The 18,052-nt window shown below is 40.3% G+C and overlaps 1 protein-coding gene and 2 long non-coding RNA genes across 4 annotated transcripts in view; 1 reads left to right on the top strand and 2 right to left on the bottom strand.

Annotated features, from left to right (window-relative positions):
- The window catches only part of rlig1 (RNA 5'-phosphate and 3'-OH ligase 1), an 82,138-nt gene extending 73,402 nt beyond the window's left edge, over nucleotides 1-8,736 (bottom strand). The window contains exon 1 of the mRNA XM_076302719.1: nucleotides 8,217-8,736. Coding sequence (XP_076158834.1) covers nucleotides 8,217-8,306 — 90 coding nt within the window. The 5' untranslated portion in view covers nucleotides 8,307-8,736. The remainder of the gene's footprint in view (nucleotides 1-8,216) is intronic.
- Nucleotides 8,737-11,060: 2,324 nt separating this feature from the next.
- LOC143139026 (uncharacterized) lies at nucleotides 11,061-12,326 on the top strand. Its single transcript, XR_012990321.1, has 2 exons — nucleotides 11,061-11,478; nucleotides 11,974-12,326. It is a non-coding gene; the product is annotated as an uncharacterized LOC143139026 (long non-coding RNA).
- A 2-nt stretch (nucleotides 12,327-12,328) lies between these two features.
- Nucleotides 12,329-14,508, bottom strand: LOC143139017 (uncharacterized). 2 transcript variants are annotated; one of them, XR_012990320.1, is made up of 2 exons: nucleotides 13,737-14,508; nucleotides 12,329-13,089 (listed from the first exon to the last, which is right to left on the bottom strand). It is a non-coding gene; the product is annotated as an uncharacterized LOC143139017 (long non-coding RNA). The 2 variants fall into 2 exon arrangements; XR_012990319.1 differs by having other exon boundaries at nucleotides 14,383-14,508.
- Nucleotides 14,509-18,052: the final 3,544 nt, after the last annotated feature.

Below are 18,052 nucleotides of genomic sequence, written 5' to 3'. Positions count from 1 at the left end.
TGAAGAGTTTTTACCTTAAAGGTCCAGTATGTAGGAAATAATGGAAAATAAACTGTAACCATTCCAAAAATGATCACCATATGTTGTCAGAGAGTAAGGAAACACGATGAATTGAAGTAATGGCTTATTTGACAACATTACTCTAACCCGTAAAACCCTGTAAAACCCATGAGAAAATATGAGTTACGGGGCGGAATCTCTTGGAATTTTCGTTTATGTTTTGAACGATTAATTCTAGAATAGCGTATTAATAATGGGCTAGCGCGTCCTCCTTTTTGGGTTGCCAAATTAGCAAAGGCCAACTGTCAACAGCTGTCAGTTATAGTCATGAACGCCTACGAGAGGCAGGCAAATTTCCAAAATTAAAACAAGAAACAAATTAAGTGGACATCGGAGGAGCTTCCTGAGATGGTAAGGTCTTCGTCAAACGAAGAATATCAAGTCTGACGCCGAACTGGCCATATTTCTCCACAACAGGTAGCCTAGGCTAAACTTCATCTGCATCGCTAACTTCAGCTAAATATGTTACGTTGGTTAGAGAGGTTTTTTTTTTTTTCAGTTTCCGTAATGTGTTGTTGGGTCATGGTTGGAGAAACGTTAAAGCAGCTGCAGGTCAACTAACGTTAGCTAAGTCTTCATTACATCTGGCAACCCAGAAGAGGCTCGTGTCTGGTAGTCTTGAGAACGTTCACCAGTGTTTTGATTTTGGCCTGCAGAACGTTCGGTAACAATCCTACAAATCACATCTTTAAAATAACGTTTCCAAAATAATTTTGAAAGCCCATAAACTCTTAATAGAGTTAATGGCATTTTGAGCAGGTCTTATCACTTTGAAAGTTTACTGTTCAGGTAGGAACAGAGAAACAGACAACAGAATTATGTTGCTTTCTTATTGTAGTGTATCATATTATCAAAGATGACAAGTTACTTAGTTGCCTGCTGTGATGAAAATATGTTCACCAGCACTCACCAAAACACACCACTCCACTCGTGTATTTGATGCCAGACAGGCTCATATCATGCTGTTCTATATATGCATGCCTATGAATTTACATTTTCGACCAAATCTGCTGTTATGTTCTATTCCCTAAGAATATTAGGCCAGACCCTCTTACAATGTAAAATTAAAATAGAAAAGAATTAACTGCTGTACAATAGATAGACAGGGCACCCCATTTCTGACCTTTTGAAGGCTAATTACCCAAACTTTATTTTGTATATCCTTATCCTTGCACACAATACTCTGGGGGTATTTTGTTATGATAATATTTTTTTTTTTTACAACTTTGAGTTAATACTGATGTCAAGCCAATGTTTTTTGTCTTGAAGATAAAACGTGATTGCTGCCAGGGCTGGTAGGCCTACCACTGAATGTGTAAACTGGCCTGACACTAGGGTTACCAACTTTCTGATATGAAAATAAGTAAACGGAGGGGGGGGGGGGGGGGGGGTAATACACTTAAGTACACCAACATCAACTTCAGTTAGTGAGGGGGGGGGGGGTATTGAAATTATGTATGTATTATTGTACTAAATAGTGCATCATTTTACAAAATTGTGAGCCATTATTAACTAAAATGCGTACATAATATACTACATTTTATCCACAATCTAGTAAAATGAGATCATAATTGAGTAAAACAAGTGCACAATTTGGTCAAATGAGCGCACATTCTCATAATATATATATTTTTTTAAATCTTGCAATGATGCCTCCAGGGCTCCATATTGAATTAATGTAACCTACTAGCCTACTCATTTTCTATCTGGTGCAAAACAAGAATAATTTAGATGCTAAAACACTTGATAAAAAATAACTGTTTGTAGCCTATTATACTCAAACCAAACAACTCTGAAAACTGAACTGGCAGATATGCTGTCATAGAAAAAAAAATATTTTGAACATCACAAGCAGCTGTAGAAGCTCTGAATTTGGTGAAGCCTTATTTTATTTCTGGCTTTTTTCTGTCTCTGCAGCAAGTAGGCTAGCCTATTTGTTTATCTTGCACAGATGCACTGTAAAACTCTGAGCAAGACATGTCATCTCATGCTACTAGGCCAGGGATTCCCAAACTGTGGTACGCGTACCCCCGGTGGTACGCAAGCTGCTTCTAGGGGGTACGCGAGATGAAAAGGGCTATGGCGGACAGGTGTAAAATGAACATTTTAAATCTTTTGTAATTAATTCATGAAAATACATAATTTCGAATCAGGTCATAATGATATGGAAACATGAAATTAAAGGATATCAATTATAAACTGTGTTCATCAAAAAAAGGGCAGCTTATTAAACATGACGCCTGGAATAGCTAATAGAATGCGTTACTTTTGAATGCGTTGGATGGTCCGTGGTCCGTGGGGGGAAAGTTTTGCGGATATAACAGGTTTTTTAAAACAACAAAAACCGAAAGGAGGGAAGGAGCAAAGCTAGGAGTTATTTCAGATGGGCAAGAAAGGTAACATTAAGCTAGGCTTTTTTAACAAACTAAAGGTAGCCTAAGTTTAGCCTTTCTAGGCTGTATAGCCTAATGTTGTCCAAACGAATACATCCTTGTCAGGCGTTGTTGTAGGCCTATTATAATATATTGTATGTGGATGTAGTTAGGCTACTATGCAGGCTACTTTTCATAACTTTTTAACTGACCAAATGCACCCACCTAAAACCGGGAAACGGACAAATATTGTCATTGGGGGGGTGGGGTGGGGGGTTATAGAATGCGTTACGTTTTTATGTGTTTATGTGTCGGATGGTGGGGGTACGCGAGCCGAGTCGGAATGTAGGCGGTGGTACGCGGGGGGAAAAGTTTGGGAACCGCTGTACTAGGTTATCAGCGTAATATACGTGACTCACAGTGGCTCAAACGAAAATTGCATTCTCTGTTGGGATAGTGATGACTGAGAGGGATAAAGGACAGCAGCAAAGTTTCCCTTTATCTCATACAAATCGTGAATTTTTCATTCAGTCTAACTTATAATACTGATCTGTCATGGATTTGCACGAGTTGATTCTCAATAATACGGAACAAAATGTGTTCCGTATCAGTTCAATACGGAACACATCTTTTTCCTTGCAAATACGGGACGATTCAGTATTTTACGGAACGGTTGGCAACCCTACCTGACACTGAAGGACAGTTTATTTGCCCTGGCTCTAAATAACTAATACAATAAATTGTGTTCACAACTTTTTGTGTTTAGTTATGTGTAGTAATTCCTATAAATTATGTCTCAGAATAACATATCACATGTGCATGAGGGCAATGATTGTTCAGTTAGGACATACACAGGCGTGTAACATGGGCTATTTATTGCACAGATATTTGTGTTGTAGGCTATACAGTGGGTCAATCTGATGTAGGCTATGTTGCTGCCTGGGCTAACATGTCACTACTATACAGATGCACAGAGACTAGGCTACAATCAAAACGATAAAAACATAATAGCCTAGCAAGGCTAGGACTACCATCAAGGCCTACTGTGTAAAAATCGCCAATATCCTTAATGGTATGCGACCCACTGAATCTGACACAAAGTTTTGTTTGACTGGCTGCGACACAAGATAACAACATTGACGCCAAATTGCATCTAAACTCGAACACGACATAGTCATACTTTCCATTAATAACTAGGGATGTAACGATTACCGGTATAATGGTAAACCGCGATAAAAATGTTGACGATAATAATTACCGTTTTCATTTCAAACATGATTATCACTGTTGATTACCGCGGTGTGGAAACCGTATGTTTAATCCTTCCCAGCTTCATCCGAGCCTGCTTTTGACATACAGTAGGCCTGGTACAATGGGGCATAAAAAAAAAAAATTCTTGGGTTCCGGTTTCCGACCCTGTCAATTTATGTGCGACCCAAATTTATTTTATGAGCTTGGGGAAGAAATAACACTAAATAGTCTAGGCTACATTAAATAAATCTACAAATAAAAGGCGAACTATAATCACATTAATTACCCCTTGCGTTATGTATAGGGATGAGCGTATTCTCTCTTTTACAAAGTAGCCTATGCACAGCTGTTCACGAAGACGATTGTTTTCATCACTTACCAAGGCACTCGCAATTTTGTCCAAACACCGCAACTTTTTAGCAAATTTGACCAATCATCGTAGTTTCACCGTGAAATTTCACCTACCACAACAGTCCCTCGTGCAGAATATTTAGCCAGATGGCACACTTAATTCTGCACCTTCTGCATATGACACCAAAGACTGCCCTAACATGTTCGTTCCTCTGCAGTTTTGATGACAATAAATAGAAGGCTAACGTTAATGATCTGCTTACTTGCATCTCTCAACCTGGTGTTGCTAACCTACCTAGGCTATGAAAGTAAGTTAATTAAGGCCTACTTGGTTTACTGACATTTGAGTAGGCTATGCAATCCATTGGCAAACGTTAACCTGGATATGTCCTTTTAGCTTATGTCATGTTTGCTAGCTTGTGGGCTTAGTTTGAGTAGTTCTACCAAAATCATAGAAATTAATAAAATTGCAACACATTTACCTCTTCTATGATCCAAGAATGATTTCATTCGAGTTGTTTTTTTAACATTTATTTTAACTAATGACATAGAAGACATTCCCAATTGCATCCACATATCGTAATGCACTATGCAAAAAGTGATTTACACTCGTAGCCGAACACAGTGAGATGCAAGCCTTCCAATCCACTCAGAAAATGTAATTAGGCTACTCACGTCCTTAAAGGGGAAGGCAGTCAATTAGATGTACACCACCAATGTAATGACATTAAACAGAAGTGTAGTCAAATAGTTCAAATCAATATGAAATTACTTGATACTTACTTGGCTATTAGTAATTATGCAGGCCACAGACTATGAATTACTAAAAAGATATGAACTTAATATGAATGACAAAATATATGAATGTATTAAAACATACGACATGATGCCATCTCTTTAGGTGACTGTCTTTTGGACAGTTCTACGAAAGGTTATACTGCTTTGTGAATTACCTCAGTCAAAGCATTTTCACAAATAAAGTAGGCCTACTTTGATTTTCTGTAATCCTTTTTTAATAAGCATCAAGATGATCAGTGTGATTTTGGTCTTACTTACCTTAATTGCCTTAAATGGAAAAAAAAGAAAAATCGCAACTATTTTTGCAATTTTCACTTCCTCCCGCAATTTCTCCACAAGAAACAGCTAAAAACACCGCAACTTCCATCCAGGCATTTTAGGTCGCAACAGTCTCAAAAAACCTCGCGAAATCCTGGAGGGACTGATTTTCTACCTATCCCTTACTGCCAATGGGAAGGAAAAAAAAAATCCCTACCGACCCATGGCCTCAACTGACAACCAACAGGAACCAAACCTTTTTTTTTTATGCCTGGAACAAAACTGGTACCCTACTGATTCTGTTCTCTAATTGATGGTTTTAACTACGATTCGGATAAGGCTACACCTGATTTTAAAAGGCGGAACTTTTTCACCACAAAATGTGCACTGTATCATGTAGCCACTGTGCGTCTTTTTATGTTCACGTCCACATTAAATCCATTCCACTCACGTTATCAGGAGAATACAGTAGCCTTAAGTTTTATTTTGAACGCTTACTTTGGTCTCACTCATTGCATCCAAATAACAGAAATAGCAAACTCCAAGTTATGGTAGGGTAAGTTAAGCTATAAGCACATAGCCAATTAAACATGAAGAAAAAAGTGAACGGGACACTTTTTGAAACTATTTCAGCTTGTGTAGGCCTATCAGTGCTTTCTGAACATATTGAACACACTTTTAGAAATACCGTGATAATACCGCAAACCGTGATAATTTTGGTCACTATAACCGTGAGGTTAAATTTTCATACCGTTACATCCCTATTAACCCTTAGAACCCGATTGACGCAAAGTGCGTCAAAAAACACACCCTTTCTTCTCTGTTACATTGCTCTGGAACGGTACATCGCAGCGAGATGAAACCTTTATTGCACGACAGAGCAGAAGTGGGGCTTTCCAACGAGACTACACACTTGTCAGTACGATCAAGTATGAAAATTAAAAAAAATCATGAAATTAAATCAAATTGCATCATATTTACAGTCCATACTTTCTCTGCGTTCACCTGCACACACATTACTCTAGTTTGAATTACTCGCGAACCCGTGATCACATCGATATGGCAAGCATATCAGATGAAAGAGGGGGCACAGGGCTATCCATTGGTACCATGTTTATCAATCCTTCTGGCTTATAAAACCAGACGAAGTGACTGCAAAATAATAATGTCATGTACACAAACCAAACTCATTACTCTCGTTTGAATTACTCGCGGACCCGTGATCGCATAGATATGCCACGCATGTCAGATGAAAGAGGAGACTCAGAGCTATCATTTGATACCAAGTACATCCTTCTGGGTTATAAAACAGACGAAGTGACAGCAAAATAATAACTTCATATAGCTGGACTTACCCCACATTTTGTCTGTTCTTGTGGCAAAGCATGTTTATAATCCAATGCTATCATGTGTTTCTCTATGGCAAAGCATGTTCATATTCCGGTTTTGAGATCCTAGCAAATTCCTGCATGGCATCCAATTCAAGGCTCACATTGCATCCCAATTTGTTCAACAAATAAACACCTTTTTTGCCTTTACTTTGTTCATGGCAATGCAGTAAAATGTTGAGAATTATTATGACTGCATACACACAGGAACACAGGCTAACACGCAACCTCGGGTCAAGTCAGGTCAGATCAGTTCGTGTCACAGATATGGAGCGCAGAAAGGTCATTTTTCATCACTAAATAAAAAATGGCATTTATTTCCGTAAATCACACAGCAAATATTTCTGTAAATTGCTCAGCCCCAGAGTATCCCTCCAACATGGCAATTATATTCAGGACAGTCTGCCCTACACACACATGAAATGCATGTAGAGCTGTGAGCTTGCTGTGGTGAGATACATGTCGAAATATAAGAATTTTATTAATACACTTTTTATATTTTAATTCTTTAAAAATCTAAATAAAATCAATGCTAGTATTAATACATGAAATGAAAATAGCCTAGACTCTCCTGAAAAAAACAATATATAATATATGTGTGTGGCACTTACAATGACCAGAATAAATCCTTATGAATAAAGGTAGTGAAAATGCCCTAAAAACAGCTTAGGGTTCTAAGGGTTAATAACACATGACATCCAACATCCAAAAACGTGTTAAAACGCTGTGGTCTTCTACTTTCTTTGACAACATTTTCAGGTCCATTTCATTCACGCTTCAGCAATGGGCGACTCTAGGCACTCGCGCACGACATCCTCCGTTCATAAATATTCACGCTAAACTCCGCCCTGGAAACTCAGAAACCGTATATCCGGTAACACCGACACTTGGAAACCTAAAAGGTTGTGTGCTGCTCTCTCTCTCACTTTCTCCTTTGACTGTCCAACAGTACAGAGCGATAAACAGCAGACTCAGTTGTACAATTGCGCCATTGAATCTTTTCTTGAAGTCCGTTTAAAAATCATCACCAAAAGCTATAAGGCCTCTACAACAACTTTCACTGTACTATTTTAGAATGCCGATATGTTACCTTTTCAATGTTACATCGGGGATTTGTGATGGGAGTTCAAGTTGTGAGTTTCTGATAGGAGCTCAAGTTCAAGTAGGGCTACATTTTTGTCATGTTCATATTTATATGGAATTGTTTGGTGAAATGATACATTTTGTACTTGGATTGGCCGAATTATTGGATCTTTTGCCAGTGATCTTCACTGCACTTAATGATGTTGACCTCTTGCTATAGATGCTACATAATGCTATAGATGAGTTCCCCGTGCCCAGAAACATGGAAAAACATATTTAGTTTACATTTCTATCACATTTAGATCCTAAGATACACCCTTTTCTAATTCCGGGCCTAGAAATGTCATATCATAGTTGTACAGGTATTCTTTCACACAAACATACGGGTATTTGTGGGCGTTTAAGGGAGTTTTTGGGAGGTAACCAGGTACGCCATGCTTTTGGAGGTGAAACATAGTAAGGAACCAAAAATCGGTGACGCATGTATGTGACACGAGTTTGTGTGAAAGAATCCCTGTGCAACTTCTCACGCCATTTGATACGCATGGACAGGCAAAGGTGGGGGATTTAGTTGGGTGAAAGCTGTCAATGCAGACGGACAAATCCTCATCACACTTCATTCATGTGGAGTAACGTTAACGTTAATTAACAATACCTGAGCCTCACGTTTTCCAGACGGCGCGTCTTGTACTTCTGTCATGAAAACACAAGGTATCTTTTGCTGGACTGTCCCAAGGCGCCGCATAATTTTAGCCCGTAATTTACGAATTCGTTCTGTTAAAAAATAAAAAATATTTTTTACGTCAATTGGTGTGGTAGCCTACATCTCACAACTACATGCATCACCACACTCGGATATGGCACATACAATCGCCAAAATAAAAGTTTTCCTCTATATTAAAAGTGTTATATTCAATGTTGATGATCACAAATGAATCGAGTCGCTGAGACAAGTCATGAGACAAACGAGCTGGTTACTTTCGTAATTAGTATTTTAGACCAGAGCTGCTTAACAGTGACCGTCCACAGGAGTGAACCTAGCGAAATTAGAATGATCAAAACCGGACATAGAAAGGTGTTAGCTAACACGGCTAAAAGTTAGCTGATATGTCAAAATAAAGGTCCCGCAAAACACAGCAGTTCGCAGGATGAAATTGAGAATAATTATCATAAGCTTCTGATTGAGCAGTCTAATAGCTAATATCCCACTTATAAAATACATTATGATATGAAATATTTGCTATAAAGCGATTATACATTATGCTATATATAATTCTCCTTTAGCAGTAAACAATTAAAAAAGTTGGTAAGACTACATTAAGGAGAATAGCAATAACCAACAATGTCAATTCAATCAATAGCCTAATGAAAATAAACAAAAACTATAATATACAAACCATAACGCATAAGAAACGCTTAATAAACTAAGTGCATGTTTAACAGATTTGCCTTTAGACAACGTGGTGACTGATCCGCGCGGCCGTGGAGTGAAATTAGGCCCGGTGCTTCGTGTGATAATTTGCTGCGCAATTGATCAAGGAACCGCGGACTGACAGAAAAAAAAAATTTCAGGAGGAAATGCTAATTCGATGTCATTAAACATAGAGCCGTACAATTGAGTGTATGAGCGTTTATTCAATGCATGCGTTTGCCCGTATGCGCGATAGAAACTGAAACTACCCGATAACGTTGGTAGCCGCTTCAACCTGTCGTAAGGCTTTAATTATTTAACAGCATTTAATAGAACTACGTGGATTCTTGCAACTTCCATAGAAACAGAGCAGAGACTGTATAACACTGCCTAGCATTGATTAGGCCTCAGTCTGAGTAGTTAAGTATTTGAATATAACGTGGCCAAAAGCTATTGTAGCCTTAGTCTTCCTATTAAAGATCTCCAGACCAAAGATTTACGCTTATCTCCTCCGCCGTTTACCATACATGAAAGCTGGTATTATGTTTCCTGAATCCTTACATTCAGGCATTCAAATGAAATGTCTTTAAAAAGCATGTACATTTTTTTCTCCATTTGCCTACCAGTGTATGATGCTTACATGAGGGAAACATTTCAAAACAATAGCACCCATATAGTTGCTGTTGTTTTGAGAAGTATTTCTAATGCAAGCATCATGCAACCATGCAAAAGCAATTAACTATTGTAATTATTATATCTTACATTAGTAAAGCAGTCCTCTGATGTGCATGTTTTCAAACTTTTTGTGAACAATGTTAGCACTTTAAACCTTGACTGCTTTGAAGTGAAAGTGCATGTATAACAATATAGCAAAATAATAATTGTGATGATGATAATCATCATGATAATTTGATGGGGGGGGGGGGGGGGGGCGTGTATGTGGGCCCTATGACCCCAAAGTCTGCCATGACCGGGCCTCAGGTCAAAGAAGTTTGAGAAAGGCTGCTATAGGCCAAAGTGAGAGATTCACTCTAGGGAGCCAGTGAAGAGTAACTAGGAGAGGAGTTATGTGTTCTCTTTGATTTGATTGAACGATTTGCAATAGACCTCTGAAGTTCGCCTACAAAAAGAACCAAAACGCCCATCTTTGCCCATATAAGGAGATCCGGTTGTTAATTGAAGCCTAACTACCTATGGCAAGTTGCATTGCAAGTTAGCTCTGGGGTAGCAAAAATCTAAGTGTGCCGCCTTCACGTACCAGAGATCACAGTATCCACTCGAAGGCAGAGGACAAAAGTGTGTTCAAGAAAACGTCTGCATTTCAGGCTTTTTCATCCCCACGAGAGTTTAACAGGTGCGATAATTTTATTTCCCCATAGGAAAAATCGCCAGATACCGGATGTCAAAGATGGCAGCTTTTTTGTAGGCGAACTTCAGAGGTCTATTGAGGCAACATGCTCAGAGAAGTTAAGTTGGTTATAACAGTGTTCCAGGCAATAACTGACGAGATGCGGGTTTAGGAGGGTTTCAATTGCATGGGTGGGAGGGGGAGGGAGTAGCGAGCTAGCTCTCTGTTTTGTTTGAACGTCAAAAGTGACGTTGCCCAACATCGCTTATATGGTGCATTCATGGCACTTTGGAATGACAAGGACAGCCCCCGTGGCTACTTTGTTTTTCCCACAGCAAGTGTTCATGTGCTTTGCCGTGGAATGTGTGACAAACACGGATGTCACAACAAAGGTTAAAACATACACTCACTAATCCTAAATAAACAACTGCATTTGCTTAAAATAAAGTGTAAGACGCTTGTGAAAGAAAGATATGCAGCTTTCAAGTGACAAAAACGGCAAATTCCCAAGTTCACATTAAAACTGTTGGACATGAAAGGCCACATGGACTACAAACGAACTACAACGTGACGAACAAAAGTGATGGCGAGCCCCTAACTGGGCAACTCTGTTAGCAAAATCTAGCCCGTTTCCGACCTCTGACTCACACATTACGTGAAGTGAATGATGCGGAATGATGATGTTTTCACTGGGAAAAAGGTTTTTCCGAAGCCCATGAATGCTAGGATAGACCCTTTCAAGAGAGTTCCATTATAAGCATCATAGTTGTTCCCACAAGGCTTCCGTTTTAACATTCCATATGTAAGGGATACTGTATTCATAAATATCAGCTGATGTCATAGACGTTCACAGACGTTCGATAAAACTCACCGACGCCATATTGAGTACCTTGGTACCCACTGACAGTCTATGTATAGAACGCATTGGTTTGGGTACCAAGTCCGACTCCGAGCTCGCTCGTCAGCCGCTATACCTAAACAAAGATGCCTTCAATCTGTTGTGCTGTGGGATGTAGCAACAAAAAAGGGGACCAAACGTGTCATTTTATAGACTTCCCAAAGACGAGGATAGACGTCAACGATGGCTTACAGGGATTAAAAGGGCAGAATGGACACCCACCGGTAGCAGTCGACTTTGCAGTGCACATTTTGTCTCTGGTGAGTAAGGATTTCATAACATAGCGAGCTAGCTACTGTCTATGGCTAGCTATCGCGAGCTAGCTATCGCGAGCTATGCTAACCTAGATATTTGTATACATATGTTATAACATGACAAATGTTAAGCATTAAGAGGGAATTAAGACACTGTGTCTAACAGAAGCACAAGGTTAGAGTAGTAGCTCACTGTGGGCTTTACAATGTAGCTTTCTCAAACTAATGACACAAGCAACTAGTGTTAGTGTCCAGGCAGGACAATCTGTTTTCATCATGACAGCCTTATGCTTGTGGCCACTGTTCTGCATCAACTTTATGTGGTGAATACCATTCATTTGAATGACATTGGATATTTTTCTAGTAAGATATATATAATAGTGACTACTGTTGCTGCTCTGAAACAGTTGGGCTTACTATTCATAACCTAAATTCTGCCTTGTATTACCTTGTTTATTCATTCTGTAATGTCAGTTGTGCTTCCCACCTTTGTCTTGACAGGTGGGAAAAGCTCAAACCCTCTGTGCCCCGACTTTGTTCCAACCATATTGTGCAGCTTCACCCAGCTGAAATTGAGTCGTCTCGGGGACTGGCGGCTGTGCGCATTCACATAGAAAGGGTAATAGGTCTTGTAAGGAATAAGTACACCATTCTGCAGGGAACCATACCCTTATCACTGTGTTACGCATCTCCAGATGGACTCTGTCCACTGGACAAGATGGTGAGAGTGTGTTGTGCCCTATGTAATTTTTGTGCCCCTGTTGTTCCATCAGAGTGATGGCCTGTACATCTATGACTTCTGTCAATTACATAGTATATGTTTCTATCTATTAAAGAAAGTTTTGAGAACAGAGGATTAACGTGTAGTCAATTTGTCATTTTACTTAAATACCCATGTTGGGACAGAAGAAATCACATGGTAAGACAAAATCACTATTTACAGATTGCATTTCAAGTGGTAAGGTCCCAATATATCATCACAATAACATTAGACAACTTAAAATATAAAAAAAGTGCTTCATTTTTTCTGTATTTTCCTACATTCACAACATTTCCACACCTTAGGAATTCTAGTCAGCTGCAAGCAAGAAACATGAACCCTCTTTTGCACTGTTTAGATGCACAGATAACCACATTCTCTGAATCACCATCCGGTTCACCACAGTAGCATCCTGACTGGGGCTGTTGCTCTGAGCTTGAAGAAAACACTGTGTGGGGTACTGTGTAATACTTTCCAAGAAGTTCTGGCAGAATCTTTGTTTTAACAAATCGCTCTACTCTGCTGTATGTCTCGTTAAAAAAACACTTCATCAAACTGAATTCTTTGTATGAACATCTCAGTGGGACTCCAGACAACAAAGTCACAATACTGTACCCCTGCAATGCACATTTGGACTTGGACTTGTGACATGTACTTGTGATTCGGTTTTAGGGCTATGACGTTGTCCTTCGCCAATAGACAGAAATTGGTGTCAGTGTTGCAGCTATTCATAACAGAGTCTTTATTAAGTGTAAAGGGCCTGATGCAGGCCTGATGTCTGCACTTGAAGATCTGTGTGCCCTTGCATCGCTGTGATGTACTGTGTCCTTGCTGTGGGCTCATTCTTATTTCCCCATCTAGAAAAATACAAAGAATTGTTTAGACAGGCTTCTTATACTTCACTAAAAAACTACAGTATCCCACGTCACTTCCAAACTACTGTGTTAACTCTTCTCTATGGAGAGCATCATTTATATGATTCACCTTTTAATTGTGTTCGCTATTGCTTATCCTAGCCATTAGGGGGAGTATTGCACAGGGTGTGGCACATCACATGGGTATTAGGCTCCTTAATCAATTAGGAAGAGGTGTGAAAGGAGGGGACCAGTCGTGAAACACCCACTACACCTACAGCATGCTGTCAGCGCATTGCACAGACACTGTATTTACTTAGGCTATATCATAGCACTTTAAGAAGAAATGTAAAAAGTGTGGTACTTAAATATGAATTAGTTGATGGCAAAATTGTTTGTATTAAAGCAATATAGCACCAATGATCGTGGGGTTGGTAATGGATATTCCCAAGGAGATGGTTCGGTCGTAACCAAAACTGGAGGCCGGTGGCCCAGGTAAAACGCAGTTGTGACTCGTGGGAATATCCATTGCCAACCCTATGATCAACCGTGGTGTATTGCTTCAAATGTCTTTGACAAATGAAATGAATACCAGCACTGTGAGAGTTCCTTTAGTTATGTGGTCTTTCCTTATGCATTTAAATATTTACCTCATAGCCTCTGTGGACAACTTACAGGACCTGGGATAGCAAATCCTTTTAATCAGGGACACAGCGCTGTCTGTCCTGCTTGCCTCATGGAACACTGATGCTGTTACTCTCCCAGCTCTCTGCTCAAACCAAAGCTTACTGCCTGCCTGTTGTCTAGTTGCCTCTTCAACTGATAAGCACTGAAATATTTTGTAACGGTTAATGTTATTTCAACACGATGCAGCTATTAATGTAAACATAAGAAAAAAGTGATTGACATAACTCACACAATATCAATTACTGTACACTACCTGGCTACCGATTCAACAATACGTACCTCTTGCTCAGTTAAATGAAGGTCATTGAAGACCCTCTCACTCTCTGCTAGTAACGTCCTTAGATCAGTGCCTATCAGAGCACTGTTGTAGAGGTTTGAAAGTGGCTCGGGCAAATTTAGCTGCAAAGTTTTCGGCATATACCTATCTGAATGACCCTCAATTACTGACAAAATAGCAGTCCCCTTGCTATTTTTGGCCTCCATGTCACACTCATAAAGCTTGTTGAATAGCTCCATATATTCGGCTTCTGTAGGAACTATGCTGGGTGATGGTATATTGATTACAGGCCTATGTGGCACAAAAATACTTGACAGTTCATTGTACTGCACCTTGCCGGTCTTACTTGGCGGGGCCCAGGCACAGGGCATGTCCGTGCAGGACACGTTGTCTTTTTGTTCAACGGCAACTAAGCGGGCATACATGAGGGCAGCTGCATGTGAACAAGCTTCACCCAGTCCCACCTTGCAGGTGCAGTGGGCCACACGAATGGTCCCATCCTCCTGGACCACGATCCATGGCTGTGTGGATGTTGTGTTGACAGCTTGAGAGTGATTCACCTGAAGTGAGGAAGTAAGATCAATTAGTTTAGCAAGAATTTGCAATGTTAAGACATCTGATTTGTTTTAACATCCACTAAACAGAATACTGGAAATCCTGGGTAAGGACATGCCATCCACTACACAACAGATTATTGCCAAGCCTATCCTTGCACTGTTTACTTTTGCACTATTGAACTTAGGCTACTCTACCATAGCACTTTACCATGGTCAGTATCACAGGATCAGTCCCTATCAGGCCTTGTAATCACTTCAGTAATCAAATCAAATCGGTTGTTTGAATTTCCACTGGGGAGTCTAAAGTCTATCTATCTATTTCTACTCTTGAGAGAGTTGACAAGCTGCACATTGCTTGGGGTAGCAGCGACACCTGTGCTTTTCTTCCCCAAAACATGAAAACGTCAACAACAACCATCCAAAACGTCATGTTTTGCATTAGGCTAAGCATGAATTAGGCGAAGTCTTCTAGTTTATGATATCATACTGTAGCTGTAGGATTGAGCGAGGCCCTGAAAGATGATACAACTCAATAGTGGAGTGCTCGCGTTGAAGTTGAAGTTACACTATTTTTTGTAAGACTTTTTTTTTTTTTTTTTTAAAGGTCGATGTGATAAACACGTTAACGTTGACAGCACTTTCAAGTAGTTTGCAGACCATGGTACTGATGCTTTAGCCAGAGCCCGTCTACGGAGAGCCTTGCCACTCCGTATTAAGTCCCATTGTACCGAATTTTGGTTGCAGTTCCACCAGAGTTCCACTGGGGGCGATCGCCATGAGTGCAGAATGAATGGGAGTCAATGGAGCTAGACGGCTAAATTTGCCTCTTTCACCTGATTGTCGTTGACAAATCTCAGATTTGATTGTAGTTTGTATAACTTCAACATGGGTTATAGGTCAAAAGTTGAATGAACGAGTACTTATGTCCTTTTGATTTCTTACAGGTTGGGTCGTTGTTGCCCATAACACGCTAGCATTGTGCTAATGAATGACGTCATTGACACGTTTGAAAGGCTTTTTAGAACAATTAAGTGACGTTAAAAAATATAATACTCAACCAAGTGTATTTTCTTTGCCTCCCCTTTCGAAAACAATATTCAAATTACTTGGAAAAAAATTATATCCCGAGAAAAGTGGATTTTGAGGGGTACAGCTCCATAGACCTCCATGCATTCTGCACTCGTGGACGAGCGCCCTCATGTGGAACCACAGAAGGAACTGCAACCAGTTCAGAACAGTTTAGAAACCGGAAGTTTTCCGAGAGTGGCAGTTCTCCCCTTATTAGACATTCTCTGCTTTAGCTTAGCCTCATTCTAGCTAACCTACAGTGACAAGCTAGCAGCTAAGAGTATCAGCTAGCCTACAGCTGAGGTAGATATTGGTGAGCAGCTGTTTACAAAGTTGATAAAAAAGAGTAGGCCTACTTACCCTTCCTTTGACGAGAAAGTGCTTCTTCTTGAAGAGACATATTTTCGGGTCAAGGACCCAGCCCGCAACAAAATACCTGTACGCCTCCGTGCTCTTAAAAGCTTTAAGCGATGCTCCGGTGTACGATGATGGATGATGTATGAGGTAAATGTAAATATCGTGGAAGTGGATGTCAGGCAGTGTGTTGGTGGACAAAACTGATTTAAAAAACTCTCCCGGTACTGTATACGGATCACACCCAATACACGCAATTTTCTCCTCGTATCTCCGATTTTCCTCGCTGTTTAGATGTGACAGACTCATGTTTAGGCGATAGTTAACGTCTGACAGCTGAGCTGACGGGGGAGGGGCATTGGAAGCCGCAAGTAGGTACTCAAAATGGCGCAGTTCTCACTGGGTACCTAGAGCGGATGACGTAACAATTAACAACGTGACGTGAGTGATAACTATGAATAGAACGCCGGGCGCAGGGCGAACCAGACCCCGACGCGCAGTGGAGGAGGCCCTTTTATGATCCACACTACCTCTTACAAAATAGGCCTACTCCACTACGTCCATCTAGCTCTTGTGAAGTATGAACTTCTACAACACTGCCTATACAATTGTCAGCAGTCAGTAACAGCATAATGTGACTTAATGGCCTGTGTGATTGGGATGTCGATTGCCCCAAAACATTTTTGGCATGTGAGCAAGGATGGATTACTGAATGAGCCTACCGAGTCCTTATGCATCTGTGTCCAGGGGGACAGTAGTTAATAATCAGTCACTGTATTAATACATAACCTCACTGTATTCATTTATAATATGACATTATAGTGTGAAGTTGTCAATTATCGCCAAGCACAGGTGACTGCGTTGTGGGAGGGGGCCCCCAAATCAAATTCTGCTTAGGGCCCCCAAAAGGCTCGGGCCGGCACTGAGCCTACGTGACAGAAGCTGGAAACATGAAGTGCAATCATAGCTCCACGGTATATGACAGAGGCTGGTGGCAATGAAGAGCAATCATAGCAAGCGAGACGCAGCCAACACTAACTTCTGAGGGATGGAGGTATTCACATTACTTCGAACTTGTTGAAACTAAGGGGAGGAATGTGAGTGTTAGTTGTAGCCTACACTGTGCCCTGATTTTGTTCCACTGCCGTTAACTCAACTGCCAGCCTATTGATACGATTTGCACTAGCTTTGCACCAAATTTCGGAGGAGCGCCTGTTTAATGAAAGAGCATAAGGCTATAAAATAAGCCCTCATATATTTTGTGTTCACCTATATGCCGAAGATGTATCGAGGCTATGTTATTTGATATTGTTTCATAGGGCTTTAGTGGTGATGTTGAAGCCTATAAGCCCAATGTTTTCTTGTCAAGTGCTCTGTTTGTGGCATTTTTTTATAATAAAGACCACAAAAGAAATACCTGTTATGTCCTCGATAGTAGAACTTTATGTAGGCCTACACATTTAGGAACAGATATTGGTAATAGTTTTTTTTTAAATAATAAATGACATGCCTTCTCTTTTGACAATGGAAAGTAAAGGACAAAATAGGCTAGCCTACTTGCCCCACTAGGCTAGCCTACTGGGGTCTGAGTTTGATTGGCGTGTTCTAGAGCTTAGATCGGGCCCAAAAAATCAAGCCCAACCCAACCCGAGCCCGTGCACATTGTGCCCGAGCCCGACCCGGCCCGACACGTTAACTGTAATTATGAGCCCGAGCCCGATTTAAACCCGACATTTTTTAAATACGTGGGCCATTATAACTGACGTTCTCAACTACAATTCTGAGCTCTTTGAGCTACAGAAATCCGTTTAGAGGACATTGAGAGGACAAAAGAGGACATTGAAGGCTGGCTATCATTATTTCAAATGCATACCTCCGACTTTTCTCCAAACTTCCTCGAAGTTATTTCTCCTGTTTTCATTTTTTTTCTTTACATCTTCAAGCTTCACGTTGCACTTAAGCTACACAATACAGCACAGCAGGCCCGGTGTGATGTGTGCGAGTGGAGAAGCTGCGCATGACA

This window comes from Alosa pseudoharengus, unplaced genomic scaffold (assembly GCF_046254945.1).
Source record: "Alosa pseudoharengus isolate Yale_2024_CS ecotype anadromous, Long Island Sound unplaced genomic scaffold, YU_APseudo_1.1 YU_APseudo_1.1_scf_10, whole genome shotgun sequence".
In the NCBI taxonomy this organism is placed as follows: Eukaryota; Metazoa; Chordata; class Actinopteri; order Clupeiformes; family Clupeidae; genus Alosa; species Alosa pseudoharengus.
Note: the sequence above shows the minus strand (reverse complement) of the source record. Positions and strands in the feature narration are given on the sequence as shown.